Source organism: Medicago sativa, chromosome 2 (assembly GCF_051527215.1).
Source record: "Medicago sativa cultivar Bolivia chromosome 2, Bolivia_mono, whole genome shotgun sequence".
Classification (NCBI taxonomy): Eukaryota; Viridiplantae; Streptophyta; class Magnoliopsida; order Fabales; family Fabaceae; genus Medicago; species Medicago sativa.
The window spans coordinates 57,938,854-57,958,481 of NC_140750.1; the positions used below are offsets into that span (position 1 = coordinate 57,938,854).

Genomic DNA, 19,628 nt, shown 5'->3' on the forward strand with positions numbered 1-19,628 from the left:
CTCCCTCTCTCACCTGATGTACCTCCCTTCTGTAACGCCCGTCGTGATTATTTAATTATTTTGATGAGTTTTAGCATATATATTATATGATTTATATGTGTGATTTATATGATTTAAGAATTTAAGTAGTTTACATGATTTATAGATAAATTATGTGATTTTCAAGATTGATGTGAAGTATATGATTTTGTGAAGTTATTATGTTGGTGTGACTTATTTTATTATTAAATAAAATAAGATATGAAAATAAAATAAAAATATTAAGAAGTGGGGCTGTGATGTGAGATGAGTAATTTTAGTGGTGAGAAAAGAATAAAGGAGTGTTATAAATAAGGAGTTAGGTTGAGAAATAGTTTTAGACAGAACGTACGTTTTTGGAGAAAAAGGGAGAAAAGTCAGAAAGAGGAGAACAAGAGAGAGCTGCGATTTCTGCAATAAGCAGGTAAGGGTGAGACTAACTTTCAATATTATTAAGGGTATGATTCTGAAAAATGAATTTAGCATGAATTAGGTTGAGTTTTTGTGAGAATTGAGAATTTAGGTTTATGACCGATTTTGATGATTGAACCATGAAAAGATGCTAGATTGATGCAAAACTTGTATACAGACCTTAGATATTACCTAGGGTGATAATTAGATGCTATTTGGATGAAAGAACCATGAGGATAGATGAAATGTTGTGATTTTTAGGTTTCTAGCCGTATTGACATTCATCGCTCGCAACTGCGAGCTAGGAACCCATCGCTCGCCATTGCGAGCAACATTACTCGCCATTGCGAGCAACCCTGAACCACTCGCCGTTGTGAGCAAGTAACTCGCCGTTGCGAGTAACCCTTTTTAGGAATTCCAGAGAGCACGTTTTGCTCGCCGTTGCGAGCAATTGTACTCGCCATTGCGAGAAGCACTGTTAGACTGCCCAAATTGTCCCCATGCGATCTTTTCGCACGTGTTGTAACACCCCGTTTTCCCAACGTGAAAATTTCATAATAAATTATCAGAGTAATTCACATAAACGGAATGCTACATCTCTTTATCATAAAATCTTAACAAAATAGATAATAATTTATCCTTCAAAAATTCATCAACATAATATTTAAAAAACTTCGCAGCGGATTTAGTTTAACAATAGAAATAGTCTCGGCACGCATGCCTCATCATAAAAGTCTCATAAATCTTAGTTCAAAAATAATTCTTAAACTTCAAAAGTAATACGTAAAGGAACAGAAAATAGTATTAAAATCCCCATCCCGTTACGTATCAGAGCACCTAAGGACACAGTGAGAGATAGTCACCCACGACCGCAGCTAATCTTGTTTACCTGCAAGTTACCCATACGAAGAGCAACATTTTCAAGCAGAAGGGGTGAGATTTCTCAAACAATGATATTAAGCTTATAAATCATAAATTACATTTAACAACTTAAATATCATCACATATCTTAACAATAATCATGTAACATCATAGGATTATCTAACATAGCATTATCATAAACATAACATTATCATAATCAAATTCATAAACAACTTCATATTCAAATTCATAATCAATTTCATATTCGTTCAGCAACATCACTTGATAAATCGACTTAGCACTTGACTCGACAATGCAACTCAACTCGACTATGCAACTCTTACTCATCGTAAATCATCTTGATATGCAAATGCATGTGGTACCAATCCAGGGCATCAAGCCCTCAACATAATTGAGCGTAAAAAGGCTCCAGGGCATCAAGCCCCCAACATAATTGAGCAAAAGCTCCAGGGCATCAAGCCCCCAACGTATTTGAGCGTAAAAAGGCTCCAGGGCATCAAGCCCCCAACATAATTGAGCAAAAGCTCCAGGGCATCAAGCCCCCAACGTATTTGAGCAAAAGCTCCAGGGCATCAAGCCCTCAACTTTGAATGAGTATGCATGGACTCAACATCTTACGTCTTAGAAACTTCATGAACATCTTAAAACTCTTTGACTTAGACCGACATTTACATCTTAAATAAGATCGACAACAACATATGCATCACATATTAATTCATAGCATATCAACATCATAATATAACACATCTTTAAATCACACATCTTCATATAACACATCTTTAAATCAAATATCTTCAAATAGCTCATCTTCATATAACACATCCTTAAATCATACATCTTCAAATATCGCATCTTTAAATCATACATCTTCAGATAGCACATCTTTAAATCATACATCTTCAGATAGCACATCTTTATATAACACATCTTTAAATAGCACATCTTTAAATCATACATCTTCAAATAACACATCTTTAATTTAAATCATACATAATTTATCTTTGTTCATCAACTAATATCTAATCAATTCAATTCATCGTCTAAAACATACATTTAAATAATGGTAAAATTAAGTGCAATTATTACTATCATCCTTACAAGAAAATTACATTGAAGCTAGAATACATTAATTAACTAATATAGTAGTAAGATATAACCTTAAGCTTAACCGTATGAACCTACCACATTCGGCAACAAAAGGTCTAAGAGAAAGGGACATAATTTCACAGGTAGTAATTTTATATGGTTTTATATCAAGATTGATTGGTTTCTACCATAAATATGGTCACATGCTACTAACCTATATGGATGCTATAATCACTAATTCACATCACGTCATATAGTGGAGTAAAACTAGGATATGGGTATTCAATCTCTTCTTGCCTAAATTCATAATTCCAACACTTCTTAATACCAGTTGCGGTAGCGTATTTCTCTGTATTTATTTCCATGCGCAAAATTTCTATATCGTACAACACTTCTTAGTTAAGTGTACTACTAATCCAAACTGTGCCGTTCTATCGGTAGCCAAAAGGGTAACTAATTATGTTTGTCTGTAACCAAAAATCGATAAACCCCTCTCTATAATCATCAATTCTCGCTCAAACCCTAATTCTCATAATCTTACAAAACTCATCCTAAAACATGTTAGATGCAATCTAATGATCTACAGACTTAATATTAGTGAAAGATAGTCTCACCCTTACCTTAGATTGTTTTTCTGAAATCAAAAGCAGCGTTCTTCGTTCCTAGGGTTCTCTCTCTCTCTGAGTTCTCCTCTTTCTCCTCTTTCTTCAAAAAGCGGTTTAACGTAAAAACTCTTTCTAACCTAAGCTTCCTTATTTATAATACTAATCACTCTTCCTAAATCTATTTAGGCCCAATAACTTATTCTTCTTTCTATTCTAACCTCTAATTCTACTTACACTAATAATTCTCATATTCTAATGAATAATAGAATAATGTCACGTAATAAAATACTAACACCTCATATATATAAATAAATCACATAAATAGATTCTAACTTAATAAAAATATATAAATAAAAGGAGGGCGTTACAACTCTCCCCAACTTAAAAGAATTTCGTCCTCGAAATTCAAAGCACAAGAGAAAATAAATTTAGTTATGGCTTCTTTAAACAAAACACAAAAAAACCACATCAAGTTAGTCAGTTAAACATGATCACATAATAAAACATAACTACTAACATGAAAACATGACAACACGACACACGACTCATCTACTTGGCCGGACGGACCGACCTGCTCTGATACCAATTGTAACACCCCGTTTTCCCAACGTGAAAATTTCATAATAAATTATCAGAGTAATTCACATAAACGGAATGCTACATCTCTTTATCATAAAATCTTAACAAAATAGATAATAATTTATCCTTCAAAAATTCATCAACATAATATTTAAAAAACTTCGCAGCGGATTTAGTTTAACAATAGAAATAGTCTCGGCACGCATGCCTCATCATAAAAGTCTCATAAATCTTAGTTCAAAAATAATTCTTAAACTTCAAAAGTAATACGTAAAGGAACAGAAAATAGTATTAAAATCCCCATCCCGTTACGTATCAGAGCACCTAAGGACACAGTGAGAGATAGTCACCCACGACCGCAGCTAATCTTGTTTACCTGCAAGTTACCCATACGAAGAGCAACATTTTCAAGCAGAAGGGGTGAGATTTCTCAAACAATGATATTAAGCTTATAAATCATAAATTACATTTAACAACTTAAATATCATCACATATCTTAACAATAATCATGTAACATCATAGGATTATCTAACATAGCATTATCATAAACATAACATTATCATAATCAAATTCATAAACAACTTCATATTCAAATTCATAATCAATTTCATATTCGTTCAGCAACATCACTTGATAAATCGACTTAGCACTTGACTCGACAATGCAACTCAACTCGACTATGCAACTCTTACTCATCGTAAATCATCTTGATATGCAAATGCATGTGGTACCAATCCAGGGCATCAAGCCCTCAACATAATTGAGCGTAAAAAGGCTCCAGGGCATCAAGCCCCCAACATAATTGAGCGTAAAAAGGCTCCAGGGCATCAAGCCCCCAACATAATTGAGCAAAAGCTCCAGGGCATCAAGCCCCCAACGTATTTGAGCAAAAGCTCCAGGGCATCAAACCCTCAACTTTGAATGAGTATGCATGGACTCAACATCTTACGTCTTAGAAACTTCATGAACATCTTAAAACTCTTTGACTTAGACCGACATTTACATCTTAAATAAGATCGACAACAACATATGCAGCACATATTAATTCATAGCATATCAACATCATAATATAACACATCTTTAAATCACACATCTTCATATAACACATCTTTAAATCAAATATCTTCAAATAGCTCATCTTCATATAACAAATCCTTAAATCATACATCTTCAAATATCGCATCTTTAAATCATACATCTTCAGATAGCACATCTTTAAATCATACATCTTCAGATAGCACATCTTTATATAACACATCTTTAAATAGCACATCTTTAAATCATACATCTTCAAATAACACATCTTTAAATCATACATAATTTATCTTTGTTCATCAACTAATATCTAATCAATTCAATTCATCGTCTAAAACATACATTTAAATAATGGTAAAATTAAGTGCAATTATTACTATCATCCTTACAAGAAAATTACATTGAAGCTAGAATACATTAATTAACTAATATAGTAGTAAGATATAACCTTAAGCTTAACCGTATGAACCTACCACATTCGGCAACAAAAGGTCTAAGAGAAAGGGACATAATTTCACAGGTAGTAATTTTATATGGTTTTATATCAAGATTGATTGGTTTCTACCATAAATATGGTCACATGCTACTAACCTATATGGATGCTATAATCACTAATTCACATCACGTCATATAGTGGAGTAAAACTAGGATATGGGTATTCAATCTCTTCTTGCCTAAATTCATAATTCCAACACTTCTTAATACCAGTTGCGGTAGCGTATTTCTCTGTATTTATTTCCATGCGCAAAATTTCTATATCGTACAACACTTCTTAGTTAAGTGTACTACTAATCCAAACTGTGCCGTTCTATCGGTAGCCAAAAGGGTAACTAATTATGTTTGTCTGTAACCAAAAATCGATAAACCCCTCTCTATAATCATCAATTCTCGCTCAAACCCTAATTCTCATAATCTTACAAAACTCATCCTAAAACATGTTAGATGCAATCTAATGATCTACAGACTTAATATTAGTGAAAGATAGTCTCACCCTTACCTTAGATTGTTTTTCTGAAATCAAAAGCAGCGTTCTTCGTTCCTAGGGTTCTCTCTCTCTCTGAGTTCTCCTCTTTCTCCTCTTTCTTCAAAAAGCGGTTTAACGTAAAAACTCTTTCTAACCTAAGCTTCCTTATTTATAATACTAATCACTCTTCCTAAATCTATTTAGGCCCAATAACTTATTCTTCTTTCTATTCTAACCTCTAATTCTACTTACACTAATAATTCTCATATTCTAATGAATAATAGAATAATGTCACGTAATAAAATACTAACACCTCATATATATAAATAAATCACATAAATAGATTCTAACTTAATAAAAATATATAAATAAAAGGAGGGCGTTACAACTCTCCCCAACTTAAAAGAATTTCGTCCTCGAAATTCAAAGCACAAGAGAAAATAAATTTAGTTATGGCTTCTTTAAACAAAACACAAAAAAACCACATCAAGTTAGTCAGTTAAACATGATCACATAATAAAACATAACTACTAACATGAAAACATGACAACACGACACACGACTCATCTACTTGGCCGGACGGACCGACCTGCTCTGATACCAATTGTAACACCCCGTTTTCCCAACGTGAAAATTTCATAATAAATTATCAGAGTAATTCACATAAACGGAATGCTACATCTCTTTATCATAAAATCTTAACAAAATAGATAATAATTTATCCTTCAAAAATTCATCAACATAATATTTAAAAAACTTCGCAGCGGATTTAGTTTAACAATAGAAATAGTCTCGGCACGCATGCCTCATCATAAAAGTCTCATAAATCTTAGTTCAAAAATAATTCTTAAACTTCAAAAGTAATACGTAAAGGAACAGAAAATAGTATTAAAATCCCCATCCCGTTACGTATCAGAGCACCTAAGGACACAGTGAGAGATAGTCACCCACGACCGCAGCTAATCTTGTTTACCTGCAAGTTACCCATACGAAGAGCAACATTTTCAAGCAGAAGGGGTGAGATTTCTCAAACAATGATATTAAGCTTATAAATCATAAATTACATTTAACAACTTAAATATCATCACATATCTTAACAATAATCATGTAACATCATAGGATTATCTAACATAGCATTATCATAAACATAACATTATCATAATCAAATTCATAAACAACTTCATATTCAAATTCATAATCAATTTCATATTCGTTCAGCAACATCACTTGATAAATCGACTTAGCACTTGACTCGACAATGCAACTCAACTCGACTATGCAACTCTTACTCATCGTAAATCATCTTGATATGCAAATGCATGTGGTACCAATCCAGGGCATCAAGCCCTCAACATAATTGAGCGTAAAAAGGCTCCAGGGCATCAAGCCCCCAACATAATTGAGCGTAAAAAGGCTCCAGGGCATCAAGCCCCCAACATAATTGAGCAAAAGCTCCAGGGCATCAAGCCCCCAACGTATTTGAGCAAAAGCTCCAGGGCATCAAACCCTCAACTTTGAATGAGTATGCATGGACTCAACATCTTACGTCTTAGAAACTTCATGAACATCTTAAAACTCTTTGACTTAGACCGACATTTACATCTTAAATAAGATCGACAACAACATATGCAGCACATATTAATTCATAGCATATCAACATCATAATATAACACATCTTTAAATCACACATCTTCATATAACACATCTTTAAATCAAATATCTTCAAATAGCTCATCTTCATATAACAAATCCTTAAATCATACATCTTCAAATATCGCATCTTTAAATCATACATCTTCAGATAGCACATCTTTAAATCATACATCTTCAGATAGCACATCTTTATATAACACATCTTTAAATAGCACATCTTTAAATCATACATCTTCAAATAACACATCTTTAAATCATACATAATTTATCTTTGTTCATCAACTAATATCTAATCAATTCAATTCATCGTCTAAAACATACATTTAAATAATGGTAAAATTAAGTGCAATTATTACTATCATCCTTACAAGAAAATTACATTGAAGCTAGAATACATTAATTAACTAATATAGTAGTAAGATATAACCTTAAGCTTAACCGTATGAACCTACCACATTCGGCAACAAAAGGTCTAACAGAAAGGGACATAATTTCACAGGTAGTAATTTTATATGGTTTTATATCAAGATTGATTGGTTTCTACCATAAATATGGTCACATGCTACTAACCTATATGGATGCTATAATCACTAATTCACATCACGTCATATAGTGGAGTAAAACTAGGATATGTGTATTCAATCTCTTCTTGCCTAAATTCATAATTCCAACACTTCTTGATACCAGTTGCGGTAGCGTATTTCTCTGTATTTATTTCCATGCGCAAAATTTCTATATCGTACAACACTTCTTAGTTAAGTGTACTACTAATCCAAACTGTGCCGTTCTATCGGTAGCCAAAAGGGTAACTAAATATGTTTGTCTGTAACCAAAAATCGATAAGCCCCTCTCTATAATCATCAATTCTCGCTCAAACCCTAATTCTCATAATCTTACAAAACTCATCCTAAAACATGTTAGATGCAATCTAATGATCTACAGACTTAATATTAGTGAAAGATAGTCTCACCCTTACCTTAGATTGTTTTTCTGAAATCAAAAGCAGCGTTCTTCGTTCCTAGGGTTCTCTCTCTCTGAGTTCTCCTCTTTCTCCTCTTTCTTCAAAAAGCGGTTTAACGTAAAAACTCTTTCTAACCTAAGCTTCCTTAGTTATAATTCTAATCACTCTTCCTAAATCTATTTAGGCCCAATAACTTATTCTTCTTTATATTCTAACCTCTAATTCTACTTACACTAATAATTCTCATATTCTAATGAATAATAGAATAATGTCACGTAATAAAATACTAACACCTCATATATATAAATAAATCACATAAATAGATTCTAACTTAATAAAAATATATAAATAAAAGGAGGGCGTTACACGTGTAGTCATGAGTTGATCTTAGAAATAAGAATGAGGGTTGTTTAGGATACTTCCAGATGTCCAGAAGCCTGATTAGATGACTGATATTATTAGTAACGACGTATGAATACTATTATGATGTTTTATGATAATTATGTTGATGTAATTCATTCCTCAATGATGTTAAGACATTCAAGTAATATTATATGCTATAGCTTGCTGTTGTTTCGATGCTGTTGACCATTTAAATGTCTTGAAGTTGCATGAGTCGGTCTAAGTTGCAATGATTTAAGAAGTTGTCCATGTTTATGGAATTGTAAGAGATGTTCACGATGTTGTTAAGTTGTCTAAGTTGTAGGAAGATTGAGTCCATTGCATGCTCATTAAAGATTGGGGCTTGAGGCCCGACAGCTTAATGCTCAAACGACGTTGGGGGCTTGAGGCCCGACAGCTTTATGCTCACATGTTGAGGAGCCTATTTACGCTCATTTATGTTGGGGGCTTGATGCCCCGAATGGTACCACATGCATTTGCATATCAAGAAGTTTACTTTGTTATAAGTTGTGAAGAGTTGCATTTGTCAAGTTGTGTCGCATTGTCGAGTTAAGTGTCAAGTTGAATATGATGTCTGATGATGATTTAAAAGATGATGTTGATTATGATTTATGAATGATATTTGATTATGAATTGATATGATGCTAAGTGATGAAAGTTGATATGTTAAAGATATTTTATGTTGTTAAATGCATTTTGATGAATTATATGTTTAATTTATTGACTGTGAAATCTCACCCCTTCTGCTTGAAAATGTTGCCCTTCGTATGGGTAACTTGCAGGTAACAAAGACTAGAGGCGTACGTGAGTGGACTCCTCACCACAGATCAATTTCCCATATCCCCCCCATTTTCAGCCACCCAGGCTGGACCCCTACCCCCCCCCCCCCCCCCCCCCCCCCCCCCCCCCCAATTGTGCCTCACCGCCGGTGAAATACTCCGGCGTGGTCGCCCTAGGGTTGCCCTAGAAACACCGCCGCTCCTGCTCTCTCTAAATCTCATCAATTATTGAGACTTAAAGCGAACTTCGTGGAATATACTTTTACAAAAGTCATTTATAAAGCAAAATTCGTGGAAATGAGGCGGAAAAGTTAAGAAAGACCGCAAGTGCCAAAAGATCAATTATTGCAGCATCCAAGAGCACTCGTTGGTGTGGTGGACCAACAGACTAAGAATAATTACTACAAGATTGGTTCTTTGTATATGATTGATACTTTTGAGTCGTTATCTCACTCATTGTGCGGATATGAAAATTCTTTGATTAATTTATTCCTTTTTATCTTTCCTAAAAAAATAAAAAAATAAAAAATAAAAATAGTATTAGAAAATAATATGACAACTGAGACAATATGGTCCTTTAAGAAAAGCTGACATTTAATTTAAGTTTGCATCTAAAACAACAAAAGAAGGTTCGTTGTGAAGTGTAAGAGGTGTCTGAAGAAGAGTGACCAGTTATTTAAAACCTGAAGTGTAAGAAGGTGATTTTCTTCATTTTTCTGTATTGCTTCTAATCTATATTTATATTAATTCGCTATCAATGATATATGAATTATGTCTATCTATAGTTCGTAACTACCCTTTCTCTCTAGATCTTTTTTTTTTTTTTTTGGTACATCTTTCTCTCTAGTTCTAATACATACTTTTTTTTTTTTTTGAAGCAGAAGAAGAGTTCTAGAACATACTTGAGTACAAGATCTGATATATAAGTATACTACCGCAAAAACTACCCGATCAGTTTTAAGGTATCGTTTTCTCATCAATATTAAAAAAAAAAAAACAGATCTCTCTTAAAAAAAATCACATCTCTCTCTTTAAAAAAAAATCGAATGATTTTGTAGAAAATAATAGTTTAGTGTAGTAATATATTTAACAAACCATACAAAATAAAATAAAAGGAGAATTTCTAGGCAACATATTAAACAGTGTTTTTTCTTCGATAATTTTGCCTAACAAATACTATATATATTCCTTCAAAAGAAAATACTATATATATATATATATATATATATATATATATATATTTAGATTATAAATATATTAATCAAATGTTTGAATTCAAGTTATTAACGAGTTTCAACTAATTAGATCAAATAGTTTAGGTCAAACATGATTCGACTTTTCATTAGAATATTATTATTTTCCGCAGACTTTACTTATTTTTTAGTTGAACTATAAATTAGTTAAAATAAAATTCTTCGATAAACCGAATAGTTTCTTGAAAGAATAAAAATATGAACATTATTTTTTATAACGTCGTGATGGATAAGGTTTTTAACCTCAATAGTAATCACAATGAAAGATCCAGACTATTGTTGTTCTTGTTCCGTATATTGTTGTGACATTATTTGAAATTTTTAGGCTTTTGAGGAAATATGTATGTATTTCAAAATAATAAATAATTGACTGGGATATATATATATATATATATATATATATATATATATATATATATATATATATTCACATCCACCTAAGTGTAAATTTATTTGAACAAAAATTTATTCATCTTTATTATTTATAACTAATAAATTAAAGGTTAATTTTGTAACTTTCATAAAAGAATATTTGTTTTGTTAAAAAAATAAAAATAAAAGAATATTAGTTAATCTACACCTCACTTTATTTTATAAGCCAAATTATTAATACGAGCAATGAACCCTTTTACAATGAGTCAAAGTTATACGTTTTGAAGACAAGCAAGAGGACAATTGAACCAAAAAAAAATACTCTATCCGTCTCTAAATAACAGTCGTTTAAGGTTTGTGCACGATTATTAAGAAAATGATTAATTGTGTTGATTTCAATGGTAAATTAGTATCATTTACTAAAACACCCTTATTAATTGTAGTTAGTGGTGTAGTTAAGTGGGATGAAATTCAATAAATAATGGTATAATAATGGAAAAAAATAATAAATATTGCATTGATAATCTAAAGTGACAATTATTTTGAAAAAAATAAAAAATGCTAAAGAAACAAATATTGTGAGATGGAGGGAGTAGTAAACAAATTCTCTCTCCATACCCAAGTACTCTCACATCCATTGAGTTATTCGCCTTCCCAATAAGAATGTTTGAGAAATGTTATCTTGACAACCATTTCGTTGTCCAACACCATATATTTATACTGTATAAATACTATTTCATTTATTAATTATTTATTTATCTCTCTTATAGTCACATCGTCGTTGCTTTTTGGATGTTCAAATAACATTGCTCAAAATGATATTTGTTGTCTCCAACCAAGAGGGACACTCACTTTATATATTATGAACATTTTATGTTTTAAAATAGGGAATTATAAATCTTATGCAACTCAAAAAACATAAAATATCATCATCGTTATTAGTGTCTCGATTTTTGTCCCTGTACAACTGTCTTTTTTTTGTTGTTGTTGGCATAATACTACAAATCTTAGCCGACCTTACTTGATGGGATCGATATGACTTACTTGTTGTTGCATAATACAACAAATCTTAATTATTTTATTTTATAATGCAATTTTATTTTGAAAGGAATAAATAATGTAATTTGTTTGTAAAAAAAAAAATGTAATTTGATAATTTAATTTTTTTTTAACACCAGATTATAACTTATAAACACATATCAATTGTTTTCAACACCAGATTCTCATTGACCTGATAGTAAGAAATCACCCAATAAGAGACACAAGTTAACCTCCACTGTCATACTTTGATTGCTTTCAACTTGAAAAATAATGCCTATATTCATTCACCACAATTGGACCTAAATATTTTACTATTCGATAAAATTTCAGCTAGCAAAGGCGTGGCCATGGATGGTATTATTTCAGTTGCTGATAAAATTTATGAGTATATGGTTGCACCTATTGGTCGTCAATTTGGTTACATACTCTACTACAAGGACAACCTTAAGAGGATGAAAACTGATGTCCAAAAGCTGGAGGGAATAAAAGAAAGTGTGCAACACAGAGTTGACGAGGCTAGGAATAACGGAGAAGAGATTGAAAAGATTGTCCAGGACTGGCTGAACAGTGTGGACAACACTGTTGCTGAGGCAAAGAAACTTATTGACAGTGAAGGCCATGCAAAAGCTCAGTGTCAGTGCTCTATGGGACACCTTCCCAATCTGTGCACAAGGCACCAACTGAGCAGGAAGACCAAAAAGATGTCGCAAGATATTTCTGATATCCTAGCCGATGGAAAATTCGAAAAAGTTTCTTACCGTACTGCTTCTCCAGTGACAGTCTCGTCATTTGGTAGAGGTTATGAGGCCTTGGACTCCAGAACATTAATGTTGAATGAGATTATGCGGGCATTGAAGGATCCTGACTTATTCATTATTGGTGTTTATGGGATGGGTGGAGTGGGCAAGACTACACTAGTGAAAGAGCTAGCTTCGAAAGTAGAGAATGGTGGCTCATTTAATGCGGTTGTTTTGGCTACTATAAGTGATTCTCCAGATGTAGAAAAAATTCAAAGCCAAATTGCTGAGATGTTGGATATGAAATTCACCAAGGAGACCAGAGACGGAAGATCAAGAGAATTACGTGATAGGATAAGCAAGAAGAAGAGTATTCTTGTTATTCTCGATGACATATGGGGTAGACTTGATTTGACAGAAGTGGGGGTTCCTTTTGGCGATGATCACAAAGGATGCAAGTTGGTGCTAACATCCAGAGATCTTAATGTGTTGAGCTGTGAGATGGGCACTCAGAAAGAATTTAGACTTGAAGCTTTGCATGAGGAGGATAGCTGGAAATTGTTTGAGAAAATGGCAGGTGATGTTGTTCAAGAATTCAATATAAAGCCAATTGCTGTGGAGGTGGCCAAACGTTGTTCAGGTTTGCCCCTTTTGATTGTTACAGTTGCAAAGGCTTTGAGGAAAAAAAAGATCTTTGATTGGCAAAACACATTAAATGATTTAGAGAGATTTGATCAAGAAGGGCTGCATAACGACAAGAGAATCAATTCTACTTTGGAGTTGAGTTATAATTTCCTAGAAACTGATGAACTGAAGTCATTGTTCTTATTCATTGGTTCGTTTGGAGTAGATCACCTCCACACTGGAGAACTATTTTCATATTATTGGGGATTGTGCTTATATAAACACTCCCGCACATTGAGACAAGCAAGATCCAAATACTACAAATTAATAGATGACCTAAAGGCCTCTTCGCTGCTACTTGAGTCTGAAACCGAGTGGATTAGAATTCATGATGTTGTTAGATCTGTGGCTAAATCAATCGCATCTAAGACTCAACCGCCAACTTTTGGGATGAAAAGGTACAGTGAAGTAAAACAATGGCCAGGGATGGATGAGCTTCGAAAATGCCATCAGATCATCTTGCCTTGGTCTTATATTTACAAGCTTCCTGAGAAGCTGGAGTGCCCAAAGTTGGAGCTACTTCAACTTGAAAATATAGGTGATTATTTGGAAGTCCCGGATGACTTATTCTCTGGTATGAGAGAGTTAAAGGTCGTTAGTTTATATGGAATGATGTTTACCCCTTCTCTACCATCATCTCTTCGTCTCTTGACAAAAATCCAAACATTGTATTTAAGTGAATGTGTGTTCGAGGACATATCGATAGTTGCAGAGCTAAAGAGTTTAGAGATTCTCAGCCTTGAAAGATCAGATATTACAGAACTCCCTAAGGAAATAGGACAACTAACTAATCTTCGAATGCTGAACTTAGCCAATTGCTCTAGACTGAGATTCATTCCTGCAAATCTTATTTCAAGCCTAACTTGCTTGGAAGAATTGTACTTGGGGAATTGTTTTATCGAGTGGAATGTAAAGGGAAGCAAAGAACAAAGCAACAATGCATGTCTAGATGAGCTAAGGAATTTGTCTCATCTGACTACTTTAGACATAATGATTCGAGATGCTTCAGTTTTGCCAAGGGACTTGCAGGTCTTTGGAAATCTTGAAAGATACAACATATTTGTTGGTGATATGTGGAAATGGTCTTTGGATTGGTCTGGAGGTGCTTCTGAACCTTCAAGAATACTTAAGCTCATGGACAGTAGGAATTCAAACATTCTTTTGGATCCTGGGTTGAACTTCTTATTAAATTCAGCTGAGGACATGTGCCTTGCAAAAATACATTGTGTTAGAAATTTTCTTTGTGAACTTAACAGGAATGGTTTTCCGCAATTAAAGCATTTGTGCATTCAAGACATTGCTGATTTGAAGTACATCATTAACTCAATGCTTTACCCAACTTATCATGCTTTGCCCAACTTAGAGACTTTGGTTCTTCAAAATCTGTTTAACCTGGAAGAAATATGCCATGGGCCAATTCCAATTCAATCTTTTACCAAACTAAGATCTTTTGAAGTCAAAGGTTGTGACAAGTTGAATAATCTGTTATGTTATTCCCTTGTTACAGATCTTCCCCTACTTCGTGAAGTAAAAGTTTCTGATTGCAAAATGATGACAGAAATCATGGCTGTGCAAACATCTAAGGTAGATAAAGGAATGGGGAAGATTAAGTTCCCCGAGCTACGTTCTCTTGAACTTGAATGTTTGCCAAGTCTCATTAGTTTATGTTCCGTGCCATTGACAATTGAAAAGAGTCTCAAAGGGCGCGGTGAAAATTATGATAGTACACAATGCATATCTGTGGCACTAATTGATCAAAAGGTAAAAATATATTTTAACGCGTCTACTTCACTATTTGTCCTTTTAAGGCACATAAAGTGCTTTATGGTGATGTTTCAACATAGTTAGATTTAATTTTTTTGATGTTTACATACTTAATGTGTTACCTGACTTCATTTCCTATTTTAATTGCCGACTAAAGCTCCTAAAACTCATGTGCGCTGTGTTTGAATTGACAAAAGGAAACAGAATAAAAGTTAATGAAATGAAATGGCATTCTAGTTTCCATTGTTTGGATTGGTTTTGTCACCTAAAAGGCTTAGCAGCGCAGCTTGTTACCCGCTTACCTTCAATTCATCTGTTATTTTCATGTATATACAAAGTCAATATCTTACAAAAGTAAAAAAATAAAAACAGTGTGAAAAAGAATAAAAACAAACGACGTCTATTTATTATGATTCTTCCAATACCTCTACTTTCTTTATCTTTCAATTTGTCGGTAAGGGGATGGAGTTACTCTAATAAATAATATTATAACTTACCATTCTGTATTTTTTCAAACAATAAAATGGAAAGCTTGGCTTGCTTTCAAACTAGAATATGGTATTTTTGTTTCAAAAAATCACATCTTTCCATGAAATATTGCATCATCTAACTTATTCTTGTATCATCTTAATCTGAAATATAAGATGTTCATGAGAATCTCTATGTTAATAGGTTGAGATGCCCCACCTTGAACTATTGAAGCTCTCTAAGATCAAATCTAGGAAACTGTGGGATGACAAACTTCCGAGTCGTTCTTGGATTGAAAACTTGAGAAGTTTGACAATAGACGGATGTGATAACATAGCATACATATTCTCATCCTCGGTGGCCAGAGAATTTGTAAACCTGAAGCAACTTGTGATTAGTAATTGCCAAATGTTGGAGGGCATATTTGTCTCAGATGGAAAGTTTGGTAGTCTTCCTTTATCTCAGAAACCATTCTCTAATGATGAGGTGAGCACTGTTTCCAACTCTGTAGCTATTAACTATTTTATGATTTTCTTTTACTTCTGCTGCTTGTGCAATTAACTGCGGAAGATCTAAGTATATTATCGATTGTAGGTTATATTTCCAAACTTGGAGACATTGGTAGTCTCCCATATGGAACACTTGAAGTTTGTATGGTACAATCAACTAGCTCCAAATTCCTTTGGCAAACTGAAGGAGTTAAAAATTGTATTATGCAATGAAATTTCAAATGTAATTCCATCTTATGTGCTTGATAAATTACTGAATCTGGAGACTGTGACCGTAGTTTGTTGTCATAAACTAGAAGTTGTATTTGAAACACAAGGTCTAAAAGTAGACGGTGGTAGACAGACAAAGCTGGAAATGCAATTGAGAACTCTCACTTTGAACCATTTACCGATGCTGAAACACATTTGGAGTGGGAATCCTAATGAAAGCTTAAAGTTCCAAAACCTCTGCCTTTTGCAAGTTACTGGATGTGAAAGCCTCAATTATGTTTTGCCCCTCTCTGTGGCTAAAGAGCTTCAGCATCTCCAAGGGATTAATATAAAAGAATGTGGCGTTGAGATTATTGTAGAACAAGATGAAATGGCTGAAACAGTTCCAATACTTAATTTCCCAGAATTAACATTTTTGAGTTTTAGAGATTTGAAACAACTTCAAAGCTTCTACCGTGGATTACTTACCCTGGATTGTCCTGCTTTAAGACATGTGGATGTGCTTCATTGTGACAAGCTCGTCCTATTCAAACCAAAGTCTATAAATTACCAAGAAATTGTCCCAGTTGATACAGCATCCCTTCTCTCAATTGAACAGGTGCATTCTACATCTCAATACTCTACTAACAAATGGCAAAATGCTTCATGCACATATTTAGTTGCTTTTAGTGTACACACACCAAAAATGTCATTTATAATAGATATATGTCATGCTGCTTGGTATTTTCTTTTTGAAAAAGTAAACAAAATGCAAGTTTAGTTTCATTCCATGTTTTTATTAAGTTTATATGTTTTTGCCCCGATACTTTTTTCTTTACCTAGCTGTTAGATTGAATTTGAATACTTGTGTTTCATAGGTTGTCCACAACAAAGGGGTGCTTATTCTGAACAGCAAGGATGTCACCATGTTATGCAATGGTCAACTTAATGATGAGCTTATCGACAAAGTAACAGCTCTTCGCTTGCAATGTTTTCACGATGAGTCTGAGAAGTTTCCATCTGGTTTCCTCCAAAGGTTTATCAATCTCAAAAACCTTAGGGTGACATGTAGTTCCTTCACATATATATTTTCGAGTGGAAGCGAATGCACAGGACATTCTGAAACAATCATGAAGTTGGGAAGTTTAGAACTCATTATGTTACAAAACCTCGAATTTATATGTGAAGAGAAATTTGAGGTGCAACCTGTTCTTCAAGATATTGAAAGATTGGTAGTACATTCATGCTCTAGACTTAAGAATGTATTTCCATCGTCAGTTCTGTTTAAGAATTTACAGAAGTTGGAGGTGGGCCATTGTGCTGGATTGGAAAGTATTATGAAACCATCAACAGCTAGCAGTTTACAAAATCTTAAAGAAATACACATACATTGTTGTGGGAAGATAGAAGAAATAGTAGCAAGTGATGATGTGAATGATGCCTCTGAGCTAATTTTTAAGAAATTGAAGTTTTTGCAACTGACTAAGTTACCAAAGCTTCGAAGTTTTTGCAACGGAAGACTTGGCTTCAAATTTCCACTGCTGAGGATTTTATTTGTAGTAGATTGTCCTGTGATGGAAACTTTCTCACATGGAGTGTTGAACACACCAAGGCTCAGAGCAGTAAGGGAACGAGATGAATGGCATTGGAATGGTGACGTTAACACTACTATCAAAAAATTAGTGGCGAAAATGGTAATATATACAAAATCAATTATCTCCGATCATGATTCAAATGTTATGGCTAGCATTCTCACATTAATTGCTGTTTCTTTTTCTTGTTCATGAATATCCAGAACTCTAAGGATGATTGTGATTATCCTCAAAATTTGATTGAAGGCTCAAGTGGATGATTCGTCGCAACCACCTGGTAATTTAGAACTAGCACATTGGGCTTTTTATTTATTATATTTCATGTTGGAAAGTTGCTTTTTTGACATCAAAAGTTTCCTAACGACACAAGTAAAATACTTAAATGCCCCCAGCGGTAGTTAACTACCGTTGAGGAATCTGGCGGCAGTTAACTGCCGCTGGGGCCAGCGGTAGTTAACTACCGCTCAATTCCTTATAGTATTTGGTGGTTCGTATTTGCCATTTTAGACTTCCTGCATTGTATATTTTTTCATCAACACCCAAATTTAGAGAAGAAAAATGGGAGAAAAATGCAGTGTTGATTTTAGAGAGAGAAAGAGATATTGGTTACTTTGGATTCTTTTTTAGGGATTCTGTTTAATTTTCTTCCTGGTAAAATTGTTCCTTGAATGAATTAACTTCTTCTCTTCTCTTCTTTTTGGATTATTTTTTATGGATTATGATTACTTCTTATACTCTGAATTTGTTACATTCATCTTTCTGGTTTATGTTGTTGGTTGTAAGTGGATTGACAATGATGCTTCAGTAAGAACAAAATAATTGAAGAAGAAGAGAGGAATTTAAATCTAAGTGTCTCAAATGATGAAACATCAACAGATCTGGAGAAATAGAAAAACTATAATCTACCCTATTCAACAAAATCATGAAAAAGCTTAACATTAATCTGGCAAATGAAAAAAATAAAACAAAACGATGATTTTTTGGAGAGAGAGATGACAGAGAATATGATCAGATGATGCATTGAAGAAAGGAATTGAGCTGTAGTTAACTACCGCTGGGGTTAGCGTTAATTAACTGCTGCCGGTTCTCCAACGGTAGTTAACTACCGCTGGGGGTAATTTGGTCATTTACTTCTGTCATTGTGAACTTTTTGATGTAGAAAAGAAATTTTCTTCATGTTGTTCAATATTTTTGTGTTAGTTTTTTAGACAATTAATCTTTTTCCGTTTCCCACTGTAGGGGGGTTGTATCCATATGTTTTGGGTGCGAGGCTAATTGGCTAAACTCTAATGGCACGAGGCGTTTACATTCATCATCATGTATCAGTGCAATGACTTTTTTTTTTTTTTTTTTTTTATGATTATGACTTCTGTCTCTTGTTTTCTGTTATTTTCAAAACTGATCTCTCCGAAACTTTACTTAAAATATAGGAGATGATTGCTTGATTAAGTGTGTGTGAGATCAATTGTTAATTCTTGAGATTAAAATGTTGGAATTCAAAAGCATGCTACTTCATAAGTTCTATGCATTTTCATCATTGGACCGCATTAAGTTTTTTTTTTTTTTTTTACTATTACTTTCTTCAGTCATTAACCATACAAAGTTAAAATAATTTCTCATGTTTTACATAGTAACATTTAATTT

General features: G+C 33.5%; 1 protein-coding gene across 1 annotated transcript; it reads left to right on the forward strand.

Moving 5' to 3' along the window:
- The first annotated feature begins 9,833 nt into the window (after positions 1 to 9,833).
- On the forward strand, positions 9,834 to 19,499 carry LOC146949260 (putative disease resistance protein At4g27220). Its single transcript, XM_085745343.1, has 8 exons — positions 9,834 to 10,073; positions 10,257 to 10,337; positions 12,372 to 15,223; positions 15,899 to 16,180; positions 16,289 to 17,011; positions 17,271 to 18,086; positions 18,188 to 18,261; positions 19,224 to 19,499. Exons 3-7 carry the CDS (start codon positions 12,389 to 12,391, stop codon positions 18,242 to 18,244), a joined length of 4,713 nt encoding a protein of 1,570 aa, XP_085601469.1. The 5' UTR covers positions 9,834 to 10,073; positions 10,257 to 10,337; positions 12,372 to 12,388; the 3' UTR covers positions 18,245 to 18,261; positions 19,224 to 19,499.
- The last annotated feature ends 129 nt before the right edge of the window (positions 19,500 to 19,628 follow it).

Coding starts and splice junctions, on each gene's coding strand:
- LOC146949260 (XM_085745343.1), top strand. CDS start 12,389: ATGGATGGTATTATTTCAGTTGCTGATAAAATTTATGAGTATATGGTT. Junction 15,224..15,898: donor TGGCACTAATTGATCAAAAG/GTAAAAATATAT, acceptor CTATGTTAATAG/GTTGAGATGCCCCACCTTGA. Junction 16,181..16,288: donor AACCATTCTCTAATGATGAG/GTGAGCACTGTT, acceptor TATCGATTGTAG/GTTATATTTCCAAACTTGGA.